The sequence below is a fragment of the Ovis canadensis genome, chromosome 23, assembly GCF_042477335.2.
Source record: "Ovis canadensis isolate MfBH-ARS-UI-01 breed Bighorn chromosome 23, ARS-UI_OviCan_v2, whole genome shotgun sequence".
In the NCBI taxonomy this organism is placed as follows: domain Eukaryota; kingdom Metazoa; phylum Chordata; class Mammalia; order Artiodactyla; family Bovidae; genus Ovis; species Ovis canadensis.
The window spans coordinates 15,862,549-15,882,595 of NC_091267.1; the positions used below are offsets into that span (position 1 = coordinate 15,862,549).

The 20,047-nt window shown below is 48.3% G+C and overlaps 2 protein-coding genes across 6 annotated transcripts in view; one reads left to right on the top strand and one right to left on the bottom strand.

The window, feature by feature from the left end:
• The window catches only part of ZNF516 (zinc finger protein 516), a 100,177-nt gene that overhangs the window by 1,273 nt on the left and 78,857 nt on the right, over nucleotides 1-20,047 (top strand). For 2 of the 5 annotated variants that reach the window (XM_069569147.1, XM_069569151.1), the window contains exon 1: nucleotides 2,330-2,419. The exons of 2 other annotated variants lie outside the window; for them this stretch is intronic. The gene's annotated coding sequence lies outside the window, so the exon portion shown is untranslated. Of the gene's footprint in view, nucleotides 1-2,329; nucleotides 2,420-11,877; nucleotides 14,101-14,518; nucleotides 14,631-20,047 lie in introns of those variants that run through there. One more of the 5 variants, XM_069569149.1, reaches the window with a different exon arrangement.
• Nucleotides 154-14,748, bottom strand: LOC138428092 (uncharacterized). The gene is made up of 5 exons (XM_069568307.1): nucleotides 14,580-14,748; nucleotides 2,928-3,036; nucleotides 2,404-2,844; nucleotides 1,455-1,513; nucleotides 154-1,200 (listed from the first exon to the last, which is right to left on the bottom strand). Exons 1-5 carry the CDS (start codon nucleotides 14,746-14,748, stop codon nucleotides 1,070-1,072), a joined length of 909 nt encoding a protein of 302 aa, XP_069424408.1. The 3' UTR covers nucleotides 154-1,069.

Sequence of the window (20,047 nt, forward strand, 5' to 3'; positions counted from 1 at the left end):
ACCCGGATCTGACCAGGAGCTTCTGGGTTGTGTGTCTGTATCCTACTCATTCCACTGGGCTTATTGATAAAGAAGTAATTGGTCTCCGGGTGTGCAGAGATCAACTTGCTCAGCCCTCTTTTTAAAATATATTCATCCTGTGCCTTATTTAATCCAGATGCACAAAAAGCCATTTGCTGCTGCATTGTTGGTTTACATTTTTTGAAAAGGCGACTGGTGTAACCTGTGGAATTTGAAATGCAAATAAAAGCTCGTGGGAGTTGAGGCAGAACAAATCAGCATTTATAAAGTGAAAAAGATTTAATGTCTCTGAAATCATTGCTGAGGAAAAAAAAAAACTGGAGAGGGGGAGTGCTTTTTCAGGGAGTGAATTGTGACGTCAGGTCTTTTTGGAAAAGATGTTATTTTTAAGGTCTGAAACCCGGGTATGTAAAGTGCTTACAGGAAAACAGATTACAAGATTAACATCTGTTAACATGATCGTTTATCTCCAGCCAAAAATAGGTCAGTTCTTTCTTAAGGAAAGACTATGACTGGCGCATGCTTAAATAATAAAATTAAAATAATGAATTCATAAATTAGGACCGGCGATGGTGATACTCTGACCTGTGAAGAACATTTTTTAATTTCGAGATCAGTGAAAGGTCAAAGTCCCTTTTGGGTGTTGAGGACAACTTCACCCCACGTCCACTACCCGCCCCCCCCATGACCCCTCCTTTTCACAGCTAGCTTCCTCTCCGCCCCCACCCCGATTGCTAATTTTCCCTTTCATCCATTGTGGAAGTATAAAATATATTTAAATGGGTATTGTCTGACGCCCCCGTAGTTAAAGAAGGCAAACTCTCGGCGCAGATGGCTAACTTTCAGAGCTTTGCTGTTGTTTTACCAATAAATGAAACGGTAGGGAGGGGGGAAAAAAAGGAAACAGCCTTGCAAAATCTTCCTGCCCCCTGGGTGTGAGTGACGGCTCTCCTGGCCAATCCGCAGCGGCTTTCTCCATCCCGGAGGTAATTTGGGGTGTGAGTGTGTACGCGCGCGCGCGTGCATGCGCCCATGTGTCTGCACACTGTTAAGTCCGACCATCCCCGCGCATCCGCAGGCTCCGGATTTGCACAGTTGTGAGCTGTAGACGTGGACACGCTTTTATCCGAGTCTGTGCAGCTAGGTAGGCACGCAGCAGTCTCTCCTCTGAGTGTCCTCCTGTAAAGAATGGGCATCAGAGGTGCTTTCAGATTCAAGGCGAAACCTGCAGAAGGGGAAGCCAAGAAGTGATGCGATTGTGCTTCTCAAGAGATTATCCAAATGTGTGGTTTCTCCCGTCTCGTTCCCACGCGACAGACGCGCCCCGCTTCTTGGGGTTGGAGTGTTGGAGCCCACTCGCCCGGCGCCAAGCGTAGCGAAATCGGGAATTGTTGAAAATGGTGTTCACTGTAAAAGTGAAGGGCAGCGTGTACCTTCCAACTTCAGATTTTTTTTTCCTCCCTGGTAGTTGATACTCCGTCCGTGGCAGAGCCTAGAATGTGACCAGTTCACGGTCAGGGAAAGTTCCGCTGCCCACCCGACTTACGAACGCGCAGCGCTGGCGGTGCGCGCGCGCACAATGCGCACATTCACGCGCGGAGAGCGTCCCGGGCCGCCCCGCGTTTCCTGCGGTTTAGCCCGGCACCCACTTTCCTCGGAATGTGAGTGGTGGTGGCGTGTGGAAGTGTGCGGGCCGGACTGGCCGCGCAGCATCTGCTCAGTGTTGGAGTCGCGGTGCCGCTTCGCCCCGGGGCGGACGGCGGTGCTGCGGAGAACGGGTTAAGGCCCCACTCGTGCCCCCTCCTTCCCGGAGACCTTCCCTGGGAGGGACCTGCGCCCCGGCCTCGTCCACGCGCGGTGTATCCCGCTGCGGGGCCGCGCAGCGGTCACCCGGACGGTCCATGGGCGATCCCGGGCGACAAGATCCTAACTGGGCGACGAGGTGGTGTCCAGCCCCGCGCCCCCCGCCCGGGCCGTTCCCGACCCCTAATCCGAGTACGACTCGGTCCTCCCCCCCGCCCCCCATCTCTGTGAGCTCGCGAATGGAGGAATGGGTAGCAGGGGGAGGTGTCGCTGGATGAAATCACTCCTGTTTCTGCTCCTCCTGGGGTGCGGCGCGGGGCCCGGGGCACCGGGGGGCGCGGGGGCCGGGCGGGGGCGGGGGCGCTTACCTGCCCGCCCCGGGGGCGGGGCCGCGCACCGCCGGGCTCTCCGGGGGAGGGCCGGGGGCGGGGCGGGCGGGGCGGGGAGGGAGGAGGGCCTGGCCTGCGCCCCCGCCCCCCGGCGCCCGCCCCCCGCCCCCGTCATGTGGAGCGGACGTCACACGCCTGCACTGTAACCCAAGAAGTGAAAGAGACGGGGACCCACGGCCCAACTTCGCACCGTAACAAAGGCGGGGGTCCGTGCGGGCCGGAGGGAGTCTCGCTGGGGAGGGATCGGGCTCGCCGGAGCGAGTGGGGGATGGAGCTGGGGGTGGGGCCGCCCTGGGGGGAGATGCTGTGGGGGGGCTTGGCCCGGGCGAGAGGGCCTGGTCTGGGAGTGGGGTCCTGGCTGGGGCCGGGGAAGCGGGGGCCCGGGCAGGGGTCCACGGAGAACGGGGCAGTGGGGGCCGGGGCGGGGGTCCACGCGGAACGGGGCAGTGGGGGCCGGGGCGGGGGTCCACGCGGAACGGGGAAGTGGGGGCCGGGGCGAGGGTCTGCGGCGGACTGGGCGGTGGGGGTCCGGGCTGGGGTCTGCGCTGGGCCCTGGCCGGGCGGGGGTGTGCGCGGCAGCGCGCACCGCGCTCCAGGGGCCCCGGCGCCGCCGAGGCCAGGTAATTGGTTTCTATTTTAAACTTCACTTTGTCCTGGCGGAGGTGGGGCGGTGGGAAAGGCGTGGCCCCGGGGCGATTACATAAGGATACGTACCTGATCCGGTCCGGGCGGGGGGCCGCGCGCGGCTTTAGGCGCGAGGGGCTGATGGGCACCGGGCCCGGGCGTCCCGGTGCGGGGCTGCAGGGCGTGGAGTTGCTGCGCCCTGCCCGTGGGCCCTAGTACGTGTCGGCCCTGGGGGGCCCGCTGCACCCCACGCTGGGACTGAAAGCCCCGGGGGCCGGGGGCTGGGCCTGCCGGCGGGGTCCACCACGTAACAAAGGGCAGGGCTGCGGGACCCTGGGCCGCGCGCGGCGCTGACCTAACGGCAAGTCACAAAAGTCTCAATTAAGCGTGCAACAGAAAGGCATTTCCCCCGTGAACCTGCCCTTATTCTCCAGTCTTGATTAAAGATGATTTAACCATTGAGGTGCTCCCACCCGGTGGCTGTGTGAGACATACCATTAAAGGACTGACCGGAGGAGAATCAAGCGTGGTTATTCTCCCAACAGGATCTTCTCCGGATTATTTTTCCTGCCTCCCTATTAATACGATTGGAGTATTTTGGTTGAGGAATGTAAGTGCTACTTTAGGGAACTCGGCATGCCTGCTATTCCGTAGGATCTTTCTGCTGCTGCGCAAAAAAGAGCTGATTTTATCATTTGTTTGTTCCTTCATTTTCTCTGGCATTCCTTGATTGTGGCGTCAAAATAGCTGTGTATTTATATTTACACAGACCGGCCAGAATTAAGTACCCCGCAAGCCACGGCTGCTGCGCAGCTTTCCCTGTGTGTGAAGTGGGAGGGGCGGAGTTGGCCCGGGTCTGAGAGCTCCGGTCTGGGAGAGGGACAGACAGTTCCTTGAGAGCAGCTCCCAGCTCCCCTGAATGGGCCCTGGGAGACCCTGAGTTCTGAGCCAGACTCCAGTATTTTGGTAATGGAATTCGAAGTTTGATGTGTCAAGATACAAATATATCATGTCTGATATTTTTCTTAGTTCACTAGTAGGGCTTTGTTTTAACTTGCCAATTTGAATATAATGAAACCCTTAAAGCACAGTAGCATTCTTAAAAAAAAAAAATCCCAAGGGTTGTGCCCTCAAACAGAAGAATGGGGGAAGTCTCTAAAATGAAACAGAACAGTCAAGGAGCCTGTTTGGTAGGTAAAGGAGAGGAGTGCTGCTTCGTTTTATTTCTAAAAGCTGTTGTTTGTCAGAGCTGCTGCTGCTGCTGCTAAGTCACTTCAGTTGTGTCCGACTCTGTGCGACCCCATAGACGGCAGCCCACCAGGCTCCCCCGTCCCTGGGATTCTCCAGGCAAGAACACTGGAGTGGGTTGCCATTTCCTTTTCCAGTTGTTTGTCAGAGCAGTCTTTCCAAATGGCTTAATAAACTGAAACTTACTCAATCAAGAACTTTTAACGTTTGGATGTGTAATTGATATTAGTCACTGATGACCCAAGGGTAGTTTTCATCAGCAGTCTTAATCCCATTGTTAATTTGTAAAGGACCTTTAAAGTTGACTAATTTAGAGATTAAAGTTTTCTTGGGGCTCTGAAGTCCCACATGTCTAACTTTGTAACATGTCCCACAGACCAACCCAGGGTGAATTAAATGGGTGATGTTTGCGGAAACAGGTCGATGCTGAAATCGCCTTGTCTCCACTTCCATGAATTAAACTTTAACTTCACTTACCTTACCTGCTCCTACTTGAAGATATCTGAGTCTTACAGGTGGAGCATTTGGTGTGGAGATTAAGTTTAGCAACAATTATGTAAAAAAGAAAAGGAAACTTCTTTAAAGAATAACTCAGAGTGGGGTAAGCTCTAACAGATGGTTTTCAGCCTTACTAAATAGGGAAAAATGATAATGTGACCTAGGAATTTGAGGAGAGTTTAGTCATGGATAGTTCTTGAAAAACCAGTACTTGGTTTATTGGGTAATTGTGGATTTTTATTTATTCATTTTCTAGGATACGTATTGGTCTTATTCATAAGTTACCAGATCGGCTCTTTTATAAAGAATTTTGTGAGAATGCCTGTAAGTCTGGCCAGAGATTGTGTTTAGAGTTTCAACTGCATTATACCTTAATGGCACAGAAATAGGAAACTGAAATAGAAGCTGATTCCGTTCAGTGGGAAGGAGCTTGTCCAACCCTGTGTGCTTTCATTTGTTAATATGTTTGTTGTCAACATTCAGGATACTACACTCTTTTGGTTTTTATTCCATTTTCAACATTGGTGTTGGTTATATCGTTAAAAGTGGTATTTTGCTTATAATGTAATTAGATTTCTAACTGAATAAAGCAACTCTGTTGTACAGGAAGCATAACTTTTTCACTGGTGTTTGATGGCCATATTTAGCTGGAGACAACTAAATTTTCTCAGTAACAGGCATAGATTTTGGCAGAAGGAATAGAACTAATAAAGAAAGCAGAAGAAAGTGAGAAGATTTTTATCAGATATCTGCAGTCATAAATATTTGAACGTAGCAGTAGCATTCCTCCTTCAAAAGGCGATACTATAGGTGCTGTAAATGTTTCTACGTTTTAGCTCTTGGATGGAGTTATTCTGACACAGTTCTTTAAAAAATGCATCCCTTTGCTTTTCTAACCCCTCCCCCTCAAAAGTTCTAGAGGATGTGGGAAATGCTTCTTTAACTCTCTTCTTGCTGAATGCTGTTGGGAAATGCCGCCCTGTGCCGCCCTGGCCGTCTGCGTTGTGCTCCTCTCGGTGTGCCCACAGCGGAGCTGGCACCCAGCATGTGGACCTGGCTTGGCTTGCTTAGCGCTGGGCACCTTTGATCTCCTTCTCCAGAATTCTGAATGTCCAAATAGGAAGAATTCATTGCATCACCGTCGGTAGCGCCCAGATCCTTACTCTCTTGGTAGGAAACCACATCTCACTTGGCTTTTGCATCTTTCAAGTGAATAGCAGCGTCAGGATGTGGCTTCCTTCTGCAGTCTGATTGGGAAATGAGGAGGCCGGCTAGCAGGGTGGAGCTTTGGGATGGCAGAGGTGAATGTGAGGTGTGGGTGTGCATCCCTGGGCACCTGGAGTTTGGGTACCAGCAATTTTCTGACTGGTCGCTGGGCGTGGCGCTCACTGGTGGTGAGAGTCACTCGTGAGACTGTGGCCCTTTTCTCCTTCCGGCCTCCTCCTCGGGGATGTCACCCCTGACCTTTTCCAGCTGATCACCAGCAGTATGTTGGCAGCGGTCTGTTTGGGATTAAATGAGCCTTGGGACCATGAGAGTCTCGGCATTTTTCAGATTCAAGCCTTGGTGTCCCTTCTGTCTGCCTCCAGGAACAAGTGGATTTGGGGAGGGGAGAGGTGGCACTTTTCTCTTTGATGGAGGGGTGACCTTTGCCCTGAGTGAGATTCGTTCCCCCCCAGGGTGAGTGTGGGGGCACTGATTTATAGGAGGGCATCCTCTTTATTTTTGGACTCCAGCTATGGATAACTTGCAGTTTACAGAAATGCTGGCAAATTGTCACAAGCCTGTATTAAGAGAGGAATTCCATCAAATGTTTAATTATGAAGAACTTCTTCATAAAACTAACCTTATGGGAAGAATAAGGAAAAAGGCTCACTGTAAATTTGAAATGTCATACCCAGTTCTTTAGAAAGCATCTTTCTTTTAAAATTAATTTTCAGGAGAGGGCTGTTTTAGGGTCTCCACGTAAATAGCTATGGGAGGAGTACGCATGCAGACCCCATAAATGCATTACTTGTAAGTGAGAGTTACACTCTGTGCCAAGGTGTACCAAGTGTGCAGACGGACTGGTCAGAATGAGCAGTTGCAACTGTCTGTTTGGTGTATTCTTTATCCCTCGCATCTGGCGACATGCGATTTGGGCAGCTGCAGCTTCTCTTTCCAGAGCTAATGCTGGTTGTCATGTTTATGTCCAGAATGTACTGTTTTTCAGCAGCATATATCGGAATCGTAACAGAGTGTAATTTTTGTGGCTCTCGACATCCCTTAAAAGTAGTTTTCCAAAAAAGAGCTGGTGTTTAGTCTTCGATTCAAATGGCACAGAGAATCACAAAGCAGAAGTAATTAGAAATGCAACTCTTTTTAGAACCCAAACATGTAAATACGTGTAAAATGATGAGTCAAGCGCCACCAGAGTGTTGAAAAAATCAATTCAAAAAGCAACTCCACTGAGTGTAGGTAGATTTTCCTGTGTATGTCAAATATGTGTTCATTCCGGTAGATTTTCTTTTTCTTTCTGTTCTGTTGTGGTTGATGATGTTTTGCAGTCAGGAATCTAGTCAAGTCGTTACGTTCTGAAAACTGGCTTTAAGAAATACGTATTACATGTGGCCTGAAGTTCAGACACTTCCTCACTGGAGGGTTGAGAGGAGGAGACCGAATGTGTTTCCCTTTCAGGAGGAAAGTAAGCTGGCACGCTCTTCCTCCAGAACCAGGTAGGCTGCCTCTCACCATTTCTGGCACCGGGGACTGCTGTTGTCGGCTCAGCCCTCGGTGCAGCTGTCTTGCTCTTTTCTTGCTCACACAGGAGATGGGGAGCGTAGGCTAACATGTGGTGTTAGCTTTCACTACATAGTTGAAGGCAGACTGAAAAATTGAGGTTCTCTGGTAAAACTCTAGTTTTTTCTTAGGCACTCGGAATTAAAAAAGAAACCCTTTCCCAGCATTATTTGATCTTCACTCGAAAAACCCTCCCTCTCCAACTCTTCCCATGTGAAAGGAAAGGATATTTGTTTAGGAATTTTTGTCCTTTGTCTCAGAGATGGGCAGCATGCGCCTGTGTTTGCCATATGGCACTGTTTAACCTGTGTTGCTCGGACTGACTGGGGCTGCGTGAGGCGCTGATTCCTTTCAACATTCCAGAATGTTCTTTGAAAGTTGGGACAGTGAGGGATGCATCCAGAGCTGTGCTGAGAGGCTGTTCCTGGCTTCCTCAGCTTCTTGTTCGGTCGGTATCTGAGGGCTGTGAGCAAGTGTCGCTTTTCCTTTTTTTCCCCTGAAATAATGTTTGTGGGAAAAGAGTTTGACATTAAATGTTGGTTGATTCTGTGGATTCAGGAAGACGCACAGCCCCATGTGAGTAGTTAAAACTTCTGCTGGTTGTAAATGGGCTGAAAGTTGGGCTGGTGAGACAGGATTTCCATTGTTTAGTTCCTAATTATTCTGGTGACTTTAACTTAGAGCTAAAAAAATATGTGTTATTTTCCTTCTTGAAAAATTAGCTTTTTATTATTATTTTTCTTAATGGATGGACGAACCCTTGAACAGATGGGTGATCCTAATTTATAGTTTAAACTTTTGTGGCTGCTTTTGTTCTGGGATTATCTAAAGGCAAATCTGTGATGTTTTCACTGAAGAATTTGTTTTATTTGCACATGTTATCTGGAATGTTTAGATAGACATGTATGTGATCACAAGCTTCTCTGTTACATGCTGCATTTCTGGAATGGATGGATGTGGGCATGGGTGAAGAGTCTGCCTCCATTTTTTGGGGGGGTGTTTTTATTAAGATATAATTGACATTTAACATTGTATGAGTTTAAGGTATGCGATATTTTGGTTTGACAACTTCTTTAATTGAAGTATGGTTTACAATACATATAGGTATCAGGTGTTCAGTTCAGTTCAGTCGCTCAATCGTGTCCGACTCTTTGCGACTCCATGAACTGCAGCCTGCCACGCCTCCCTGTCCATCACCAAATATTTTTATGGATTATACGCCACATAAAGTCACTGTAAAATATTGACTGCACTCCCTGTGCTGTGCATTATGCCCTCGTGTCTTGCTCATCTTCTGCCTGTGTAGAGGTGCCTTTTATCTCTTAATCCCCTTCACCTGTCTTGCCTGCCCCCACTCTGCTTGCCCAGACACTGCTAGGTTGTTGACTGCAACTGTGAGTCGGTTTCTGTTATTTGTTTACTTTTAATTGGGGGTGGTTACTTCACAGTGTTGTGCTGGTTTCTGCCACACGTCAGCAGGAATCAGCCATTGGTGTACACACGGCCTCCTCCTTTTGCCTCTCCCTCCCACCCTCCACTCCATCCCAGCCCTCTGGGCCATGACCGAGGCACGGGTTGAGCTCTCTGTGGTGTACAGCGCCTTCCCACTAACTGTTTCACACGTGTGATGTATGTGTCTCGGTGCTGCTCTGCCTGTGTTTAAGGTCCCGTGTGGCTGCAGGGTTGCCCATCAAAGCTCCTGCATCTCTAGACAGTTTCTTGCTGAGTCAGTCTCCTCAGCTTTAATCATACTGTGTTCCCCGTTTTAAGGAAAGAAGTGAATACATTGCATTCATCCGTGTGTGTTGCCTGTAAAGTACACGTGGGCACGTGAGGATGGGAGGGTGGGCCGGGCACCACTCAGGAAGCCTGAGTGATGTGAACTGTGCAGGTGGGCACGTGAGGATGGGAGGGTGGACTGGGTACCACTCAGGAAGCCTGAGAGATGTGAACTGTGCAGGTGGGCACGTGAGGATGAAAGGGGGAGCCAGGTACTACTCAGGAAGCCTGAGTGATGTGAACGAAGGCCACTTTGGCTGACACAATTCATATTGACACCATCAGTGACCCAGGGAGATTTCTGTGCCAGTTTGAGAAAATATCATCATTCACATTGGTAATCATAGTCCCAGCAGATTTAGACTCATCACTCCAAGGCTTTCTGTGTCTTTAGCGTGACCATTAGCATAATGGTGATAATTTGTTCCTTTGACTCACACTGAGTGTAATTGAAATCAGTGTTATTGTGATGAGCATAGCACAGCCCAGGTGCTCAAGTGGCTTCCTTAGCTCAGAAACGGCTTTTTACTCTTTAAAACAAGAGGCGAGGATAATGATCTCATTCCTAAAAACAAAAAACAAAACTCTAAGTAAATAACTGAATTCCTAATGTAAAAATACTTGCCATAGCAACGTAAACTTGGGACAATTCTGTAGAGTCATGGGATTAGTGGTTTAGTGGTAGGATTAAAATTGGCCTCAGTAAATTACCCTGGTGACAGAAAAGCAGAGTCTGTTAATGGTTTTACAGGAAGATTGGCTTATCAGTTATTTTCTAGGTTGACGAAAGATTATGGGCTGCTTAAAATGTGAACTTGACAAAGGAAGGTTAATTTTCCTAACAGCTATTATACACTTGAAAGTATCTGTAGGGACTGGTTAAAAAAAGAAGATACCACAGTTAGAATTTGGGATTTATTTTGTGCATGTGGGTGTTGGTTGATGGACGGTCCAGTGTTTGTTTAGCTACAAATGTACAGGGCTGTTGAGAGTGTGTATTTCAGCCAGCGGTTAAATGAGGTCTTCCCAGTGTCCATGGAAATAGTAGACTATTTTGGAAAGTGTGTGAGCTCTTTGGGGCCACAAAGGTACCATTTAGACGCGCACTGAGCTGCACCTTGTGGCCCAAGCAGGCTACGGTGGCCCACTGCTGCCCTGGGTGCTTGTTACGTCTTTGGGGTTTTCAGTTGATTCTATAGAATGACTGTTAAAGGAAGCATTTACTCCCCTGGTTATTTACCTTTCTTTGTGCATTGATGTTATTTCTGTTTGGGCTTGTTTAAAAGGGTTCATATTGAGAGTTTTACCTATGTTACTGGCAGGTGGCTTAGGGATGCTTTGGGGGTGAATTGGACATTTTACAGGTACTGAAACACAGAAGGATTCAGGGACTCAGCGAGGCCATGGTGATGGAGTCGAGCTCTCACCCAGGGTTCCTCAGTCGCGGTCTCCTGCCCCTCCCCATGCCCGTGATGCGCCGTGGTGAGCACACGGAAGGAAGCGAGGTTGCAGTGATTTCAGGATGAGCTTGTTGAGAAGGCTCAGGGCTGATCGGACCTCTGAACTCTGCGAGTCTTATAGACCCAGCAGGCAGGTTCTTTACCATTAGTGCCACCTTGGAAGTAAAGTGTAAATGAAAGTCAAGAACAAGGAAGTGAAATAATAGGTCCTGATGAGGGGAAAGTAGGATTTTGCATCCAGCTCATCTTGTTCCCTTCAGCAGATTTACTTGAACTGAAATTTAGAATCTGAGTCTTCTGGCCACTAAAAGTGAGTGAAATAGGGCCATTGATATGTCAACTAGATGACGAGGGCAGAACTCACCAGCTCTCCCGTGAAGGAGGAGGGTTTTGTCCTGTAACCCTAAAGGACAGTCCTCACTCTGGTTTGTATGTTGGCCTTTTTCGCACAGGCCTTGTGTTTTCACATAGCCGATCTTCAGCGGTGCTCTTGGAGAGAGTCTGTGGTGGCTTGCAAAGGGGATTCCTTGGAGCTCTCCTGGAGCAAGGGCATCAGAATACAGCATCCCGAGTTGAGAGCTGTTTTTTGAGTCCCCATGACTACATGACCCCAGGTATTGAGCACTGCAGTTTATCGTTATAAGTTGAGTTTTTATCTTTAAGGGCCTAACACAGACTTGAATTGAGTGACTACCTGAATAACCAGCCATCCCCAAACAAATAGCTCGTAAATGCTCTATCAAGGTTCATTCCTTTTTATGAACATTGGTTCCACGTCTGCCATGTTCTGTGTGTTGTTTGGTATTCGTCACAGTTGGGAGAGAGGAGCTCATTCTAGCCCCTTGCCCCCAGGAGGATGCTGAGACCCTCGTGGTTGAGGAACTTGGGTTGTCTGAGCAGACCAGATTCTGGATGGTCACCACAAGTCTGACCCTCCTCATGCTTATTGAAACCTAACTTTGAGTCTTGGTCTGAGCCCCTGGAGTTGTGTCTGTGGAGATCATGTTGTGGAAGGCCAGTGTCCTTCCTCCGGGCCTCCGCCTCTGTTCAGCGTGGCCCGAGTGACCGATGCGTCACCAGCAGGGGCTAGGAGCCAGGGTCAGGGTGCCCTCAGCGGGGACCGGCCCCCAAGCAGGTGGGCCTTGTGCACTGTGTGGCCGTGTCTGCCATGAAGATGAGCAGGAGGAGGAATTTACACGATGGTCTGGGGATCTGAAGCGAGGAGACCCCTGCGTCAGCGTCCAGTCGTCCAGCCAGCCAGGGGTCGCAGCCCCTCTCCTTCAGGCCGGCTTGCGGAGCCTGCACCAAAGCCCAGGAGGGCCCGATCTTGGGAAGCCAGGTCCTTGTTGGGCAGGGGTCAGCAGCCTTTTTCTGTGAAGGGCCGGATAGTAAACATTTGGGGCTTTGTGGGCCAGAATTTCTCTGCTTTGTCGCAGTCAGAGAAGCAGTCGCAGACAACGTATTGGTGAGTAAACAAGCTCTGTGGATACCGAAACTTGATTTCATGTCATTTCACATGTCACAAAATGCTGTTCTCTCTTTGATTTTTACCCCAGCCACCGTCCTCGGCTCACACACAAGCTGCACAGAAACAGGTGGCTGGCAGGCTGGCTTTGGCCCCAGCGGGCTGACCACCCTGCTAGGCAGTGCTGCCTGGTGGTAGAACATTCTCAGTTTTGATTTTCTAGTTACCCCGTGCAAAAAGGGTAAAGAAATGGGTAAAATTAATGATGTGGTTTATTTAACCTGGTAGATCCAAAGTGTTCCTTGAACGCGTGATGATGTAAAAGTTTCTGCTGAGATGTTCTTGGCTCTCTGTCTCGCTCTGCGCCGTGGAAATCCCCGTGGATCTCACACTCAGGGCTCAGCCCGGCGTGGCCTTGCCCCGTTTGGCCCCTGTAGGACTGGAGCAGCTGTGGGGCTGCAGATGCTGTTGGGGGTGGGAGCCGGAGCTGAGATTCATCAGGGACTTGCACTCCCCCGGTTCAGCTGTTGGTAGACAAGACTTCTAAGGGGCGGTGCAGGGCACTTTGGAAATATCTCAGATATTTCCAGAATCAGAGCAGCGTAATTGAGGGGTAAAAGTTCCCATCTACCGTTCTCAAGGTTTGTGCAGGAGCAGTGTGTGGGGGGCGCTGGGAAGGGCAGCTGAAGGAGGCACTGGGGTGTCCAGCAGCCCGAGGCTGACCCTGCCGCGTGTCTGTCCCCCAGAGAGTCCCTAGTAAATCGGCCCAGCACCCTTGGAAGCAGGAGCCGGCCTGTCCAGGTATTCCCCCGGATTCCTGCAGCTGGGCCTGCCTCTGATGCAGCATCCAGTAACTCAGGTGTGTTAATCCCGGATTGCAGGTGTGTGGGGAGGAGTTGTAGTGCAAGGTGCAGCCTCTGGCTTCCTGTCTCATATCCAGTCGTGTTGACTTCTGGCTGGTTGTGAAGCCCGTGTGCCTTAACTTGTTCATCTGTGAAAGAGGGTCAGAAGCTGGCCTCCCCTGAGGGCCTGCAGAGTACAGTGTGCAGTGCACCAAAAAGAAAGGGAGCCCGAGAGCAGACTAAACTGCAGATGAAGGCCACTCAAGAAGTTCAGAACACGGAAGGAAAGTTGTGATGGTTCCGGTTTATTCTCTGTCTCATCTAGTGGTAATTTTATATGTAGCATGTAAAAATACAAACTTTACATCCAGCATAAAAGGCATTTAATTCTTCCTACTTTTTGCACATTTTAAAAAAGTCTGTTTATTTTACAAGCAAGTGAGACTTGTGGTCTAATTCAGTTAGATAGATATTCTTTATATTCAACGTGTGTGTGCCCAGTTGCTCAGTTGCATCTGACTCTTTGTGACTCCCTGGACTCTAGCCTGTTAGACTCCTCTGTCCCTGGGATTCTCCAGGCAAGAATACTGGAGTGGGTAACCAGGCCCTCCCCCAGGGGATCTTTCAGACTTAGGGATCGAACTTAGATCTCCTGCAGGTGGATTCTTGATCACTGAGCCACCAGGAAAGTCCCCCCCACCCCCGGGAAGCTTATTAAGCCTTAAATCTTAATTTACCTCATTTTTGTTTTATTAACCTCACAATACAGAAAGCGACTGTATAAAATACAGAAACTGTCTAGTTTGCCTGTGGGCTTAAGGTGAGCCTGGAGTGTAAACCCCAGGCAGAGTTCACTGATAATTTTGTGTGGCGTTGTTGTAATGATGATCAGACAGCAACAAAATGCTCCCTGTGTGGAGGAGCAGAGTGTTTTTCTGAGATTATGGTTTTGCAGAGCCTCCCCTCACATTCTTCACAGATGACCTCGTGCCCATCTCATTTCTGCTCCCAGGTCCTGAGATGTGAAATACGGTGGTTGGATGAGAACACAGTGCGCTTTGAGCTCTGTATCACAGCTCGTGGAAATGCCAGAGTGGGGGCTTTTCACTCAGGAGGGCGGTGTGGATGCAAAGGGAAAACCTCTTTCCCTCACAGTGGACCTGGAACCAGTGTCCTTCATCAGTCTTCTTAAAGTAGGTCATTTCAGTGTAACCCTATTAATAATAATAACAATGAAGATTCCTTTTCCCCAGATGGGCAGCAACAGTTCAGAAAAGCTGCTTCTCAGAGGGAAGAGTCAAGTCAGTAATAAGAGGACCTCCTTTAAGAGGGTGATGCTTCTTTTAGAGAGAAGAGGGTTAAATGTAGTGTCAGGAATATCCATTCCTTCGTATCCGCAGTGTTTTTGAGGATGGTTTGTGTCTTTCTCCTGTGCTATAAGGAATCACAGTGAGAGACACGGAGGTCGTGCCCTCGTGGGCTTTGCAGTGGGCCATGTCGTGAGTGTGGCAGAGTGTGATGGGGGTGTTTGGCTGCCAGCTGGAAGGGGATTTACGGGTTTAAAATCGCAAGAGAATCACATTGTGTCGGTTTATTTATTACCTGCCACAGTCAGGCACAAAACCCTGCCGTTCCAGGAGTTGGTGCAGAGCGAGTCTGTGTCCCCACGAACCTCGAGACTGCTTGCTGTTCCTGCTGGCTGTTAAGCTGTCACGTTTTCGAGGTGAGACCTGGTTAAACTGCTTCCTGACTGTGGGGCTGGTCCTGCTCTTGGCCTCCAGGCTGCAGTCTACCTGCTGCTCCTGCCCGAGAGCCCAGGTTCCGGTCAGCACGGTTTGCATTTAGACTTTAGTATTTAGACTGAAGGTCACGTTGCATTCCTCACCCTATCAATCACCGAAATGCTTCTTTGGATAGATGAATGGTGTTGAAACAGACTAGAACTCTGTTGATTCTCTCGCCTATGGACTCACAGTATCAGTGTTCAGAAAACTTACTGGACCTAAAAAAAAAAAAAGAAAAGATCGACTGGCATTCCTGTGGGATAACAAAGTCCAGATCGACGCTGTTCAGCTCGGAGAAAAAGCGCTGTTTCTCTTTTTCTGTTTCAGTGGCCCAGCTAGACCGTGCTTTAGATGGGTGCAGGTTGAGGTGAAGGGATATTTCCTCTTAATGGCGGAATGAGGACGTCAGTGTCAGGATCACCATTTTCTACTGTGTGGACCTGACATTCTTAGCAGAGTTTTGCTAATTTACATGCATCTCAATGTGTTGGAGTTCATCAGTTAATTCATTTCAGTTGCTCAGTCGTGTCCAGCTCTTTGCGACCCCATGGACTGCAGCACGCCAGGCTTCCCTGTGCATCACCAACTCCCAGAGTTTACTCAGACTCATGTCCGTAGAGTCGGTGGTGCCATCCAACCAGGTCATCCTCCATTGTCCCCTTCTCCTCCTGCCTTCAATCTTCCCCAGCATCAGGGTCTTTTCCAGTGAGTCAGTTTTTCGCAGTTGGATTTCATAAGCGGGTCCTTTGCTAAGAAAAGATTGAAGGCCCCGGAGATGGTCACCCTGAACTGGCTGCACATCTGGGGGCTCAAAGAGCTTAGGCAGTTTCTACCCGTCGTGTGAAATTTATGGGTATTCATTTGCCTGAGGATCTGCTAGTCAGATGGGACTTCAGGATGACAATAAATCCAAGTGTTCTGATTAAAACATCCCTTTCTTAGACAAACCATGGCTGGTCTTGGAGGTTAGTGGGAAGCAGACAGAGGACTGCAGGCTTACATTTAATCACATGGGGCAGAATTTCTTTCCTTTCCACTTGCATGCTTAATTCACTGTAAGATGTCTGAAGTTGAAGCTACGAATATGAGCTCCATCCTATTTTTAATTTTAAAGATTTGTGGGAGCCAAGCACAAATGATGTCCTTTCCCATTCTCCCAAAACTTTGTCTTCTTCGGTAGCATCCCGTTTTCTGGCAGAGAGTTGATCTGAATGTCATTATTCTGGAAATTAATATGAAGCGTCACATTTTAATTATTGAGCCAGAATTAAACATGGACATCTGGGCCCCGAACCTTATGCTGTGTTTCTCTTGTGTAAGGGGGTAAAGACAGACACAGGACTTCACTTTGAAGACATAGAGGTTTTCAAAAATAAGTTACATATAAGTTCACAAAATGGTACGAAGACATGGCACTTTTCCCTTAGGTCTGCTCTGCTCCTTCATTCAGGCGTGTCCGACTCTTTGCGACCTCTTGGACTGTAGCCCGCCACGATCCTCTGTCCATGGGATTTTCCAGGCAGGAATACTGGAGTGGTTCCCACTTCCTTCTCCAGGGGATCTTCCTGACCCCATCAAACCCGAGTCTCCTGTGTCTGCTGCATTGTAGGTGGATTCTTTACCACTGAGCCACTGAGGAAGCCCTCGTTGAGGGTGGAGTTCGGGGTAAATAACTTGCTAAAAGCAAGAGAGTTCCAGAAAAAACATCTGTTTCTGCTTTATTGACTGTGCCAAAGTGTTTATGTGGATCACAATAAACTGTGGAAAATTCTGAAAGAGATGGGAATACCAGACCACCTGACCTGCCTCTTGAGAAATCTGTATGCAGGTCAGGAAGCAACAATTAGAACTGGACATGGAGTAACAGACTGGTTCCAAATAGGAAAGGGAGTACATCAAGGCTGTATATTGTCACCCTGCTTATTTTACTTATATGCAGAGTCCATCATGAGAAACGCTGGACTGGAAGAAACACAAGCTGGAATCAAGATTGCTGGGAGAAATATCAATAACCTCAGATATGCAGAGGACACTACCCTTATGGCAGAAAGTGAAGAGGAACTAAAAAGCCTCTTGATGAAAGTGAAAGAGGAGAGTGAAAAAGTTGGCTTAAAACTCAACATTCAGAAAACTAAGATCATGGCATCCGGTCCCATCACTTCATGGCAAATAGATGGGAAACAGTGGCTGACTTTATTTTTTTGGGCTCCAAACTCATTGCAGATGGTGACTGAAGCCATGATATTAAAAGACGCTTACTCCTTGGAAGGAAAGTTATGACCAGCCTAGACAGCATATTACAAAGCAGAGACATTACTTCCTTAACAAAGGTCTGTCTAGCCCAGGCTATGGTTTTCCCTGTGGTCATGTATGGCTGTGAGAGTTGGACTGTGAAGAAAGCTGAGCACCGAAGAATGGATGGTTTTGAACTGTGGTGTTGGAGAAGACTCTTGAGAGTCCCTTGGACTGCAAGGAGATCCAACCAGTCCAAGTCCTGGATGTTCATTGGAAGAACTGATGTTGAAGCTGAAACTCCAATACTTTGGCCACTTGATGTGAAGAGCTGACTCATTTGAAAAGACCTTGATGCTGGGAAAGATTGAAGGCAGGAGGAGAAGGGGACAACAGAGGATGAGATGGTTGGATGGCATCACCGACTCCACGGACATGAGTTTGGGTAAATTCTGGGAGTTGGTGATGGACAGGGAGGCCTGGCATGCTGTGGTTCATAGGGTCGCAAAGAGTCTGACACGACTGAGCGACTGAACTGATAACTGATAACTTGCTAATTGATTTTCAGTCACGTATTTGAGCAATGGAATTATAGGCAAATACTTAGGGTAGCATTCTCCTTGCTGAAATGAAACTATTTCTTTTCAAATAATTGTACAAAATGCATAGCTGGTAGACTGCAGAGACTCTTCTTATTTTTGCCATCAAGATGTTTACAATCCAGAGTAAAAGTTGCATTTTGAGAAAGAAGGACGTGTGTGTCATTTCACGGTGCTTCTGTAATTTTTACTTTAGGCAGGCTGCTGTGTACCGACTGCCTTCTCAATACCAATCACGGTATTAGGCATTGAAGTCCATCAGCTTCATGAATGCATTTGGAATTTCAATATACATACATGTTGTTGTTCAGTTGCTAAGTCCGGTCTGACTCTTTGTGACCCCCATGGATTGCAGCGTACCAGGCTTCCCTGTCCGCTATCTCCCAGAATTTGTACAAACTCGTGTCCCTGGAGTCAATGATGCTATCCAACCATCTCATCCTTTGTCACTGCCTTCTCCTCCTGCCCTCAGTCTTTCCCAGTATCAGGTTTTTTTGTTTTTGTTTTTTGTTTTTTTTTTTCCCCAAAATTAAAATGGGAGTTTTCCGTCAACTTATTTTCTCAATTTTTGGGGCTGCATTGCGTGGTTGTGGGATCTTAGTTCCCCAACAGGAGTCAAACCCTCACCCCCTGTATTGGAAGGGCAGAGTACTAACCACTGGACCACCAGATAAGTCCTCCAGCGTATTCTTCTTAAGGGATGAGCAGAGTGTAAAGGCTGGCGCACCCCATCCTGGTTTTGAAATGCCCAGTACCCAGTGTGGTCTGTTCTGAGCCGCTGGAAGGGGATTTGGGTGGGAGCAGCCACTGGGCGGGGCCGGTAGCCAGCAGCTGGATGTTGCCCCGGGCAGCTGCACTGCGCGTGTCCCGTAGTGCACTCTTGTGTCGCTGAGGGTTTCCTAGTGTGCAGTGAGCCTCTCTGACACACATGGTTTTGTGCATGTGTTGAAATGTTTCTTTGGGATTAGTTCCCCAAGATGGAGTTTTTGGCGGGAAGAGACATTTTCATTGAGGGATATTAATGAGTTTCCCATCAGGATATCAAACTGTCATTTCACACCTTCAGCAGCAGTCAGGGACGTGAGGCTTTGTCTTTGCCAGCTCTTGATGTTATCAGCCTTTTAGTCTTGGGCAATCTGATAGGGAAAATACGCACCGGATTTTAAAAATTTAAAGCCACATCGAGCATTTCTTAGGGTCTGTTGACTATTATTTCTCTCGTGAACCACCTGTTCACTTAGTCAGTTTTTCAGAGTTATTTAATGATTTGTTGCTTTGTAAAAACATTTTCTGTATTACGACAGTAGCTCTGTGCTCTGTTGTCTCAGACAACTTTTGGTTTCAGTTCAGTTCAGTTGCTCAGTCACGTCTGACCCTTCGCGACCCCATGAATCGCAGCACACCAGGCCTCCCTGTCCATCACCAACTCCCGGAGTCCACCCAAACCCATGTCCATCGAGTTGGTGATGCCATCCAGTCATCTCATCCTCTGTCGTCCCCTTCTCCTCCTGCCTCCAATCCCTCCCAGCATCAGAGCCTTTTCTAATGAGTTAACTCTTCGCATGAGGTGGCCAAAGTATTGGAGTTTCATCTTTAGAATCAATCCTTCCAAAAAACACCCAGGACTGATCTCCTTTAGAATGGACTGGTTGGATCTCCTTGCAATCCAAGGGACTCTCAAGAGTCTTCCCCAACACCACAGTTCAAAAGCATCAATTCTTCAGTGCTCAGCTTTCTTCACAGTCCATCTCTCACATCCATACATGATCACTGGAAAAACCATAGCCTTGACTAGACGGACCTTTGTTGGCAAAGTAATGTCTCTGCTTTTGAATATGCTATCTAGGTTGGTCATAACTTTCCTTCCAAGGAGTAAGCGTCTTTTAATTTCATGGCTGCAGTTACCATCTGCAGTGATTTTGGAGCCACCCAAAATAAAGTCTGACGCTGTTTCCACTGTTTCCCCGTCTATTTGCCATGAAGTGATGGGACCAGATGCCATGATCTTAGTTTTCTGAATGTTGAGCTTTAAGCCAACTTTTTTACTCTCCTCTTTCACTTTCATCAAGAGGCTTTTTAGTTCCTCTTCACTTTCTGCCATAAGGGTAGTGTCATCTGCATATCTGAGATTATTGTTATTTCCCCTGGTAATCTTGATTCCAGCTTGTGCTTCTTCCAGCCCAGTGTTTCTCATGATGTACTCTGTGGTATTAAGAAGGGGTGGCAAGAATACACAGAAGAACTGTACAAAAAAGATCTTCATGACCAAGATAATTACGATGGTGTGATCACTCACCTAGAGCCAGACATCTTGGAATGTGAAGTCAAGTGGGCCTTAGGAAGCATCACTACGAACAAAGCTAGTGGAGGTGATGGAATTCCAGTTGAGCTATTTCAAATCCTGAAAGATGATGCTGTGAAAGTGCTGCACTCAACATGCCAGCAAATTTGGAAAACTCAGCAGTGGCCACAGGACTGGAAAGGTCAGTTTTCATTCCAATCCTAAAGAAAGGCAATGCCAAAGA

What these genes read in the sequence shown, in the direction of transcription:
- LOC138428092 (XM_069568307.1), bottom strand. Translation starts at nt 14,748, where the DNA reads ATGCAAACCGTGCTGACCGGAACCTGGGCTCTCGGGCAGGAGCAGCAG. An exon ending in GGACCCCCGCCTTTGTTACG is followed by an intron (nt 1,514 to 2,403) that starts GTGCGAAGTTGG and finishes GTCACATTCTAG; the next exon opens with GCTCTGCCACGGACGGAGTA. An exon ending in AAAAAATCTGAAGTTGGAAG is followed by an intron (nt 1,201 to 1,454) that starts GTACACGCTGCC and finishes CATTCTTTACAG; the next exon opens with GAGGACACTCAGAGGAGAGA.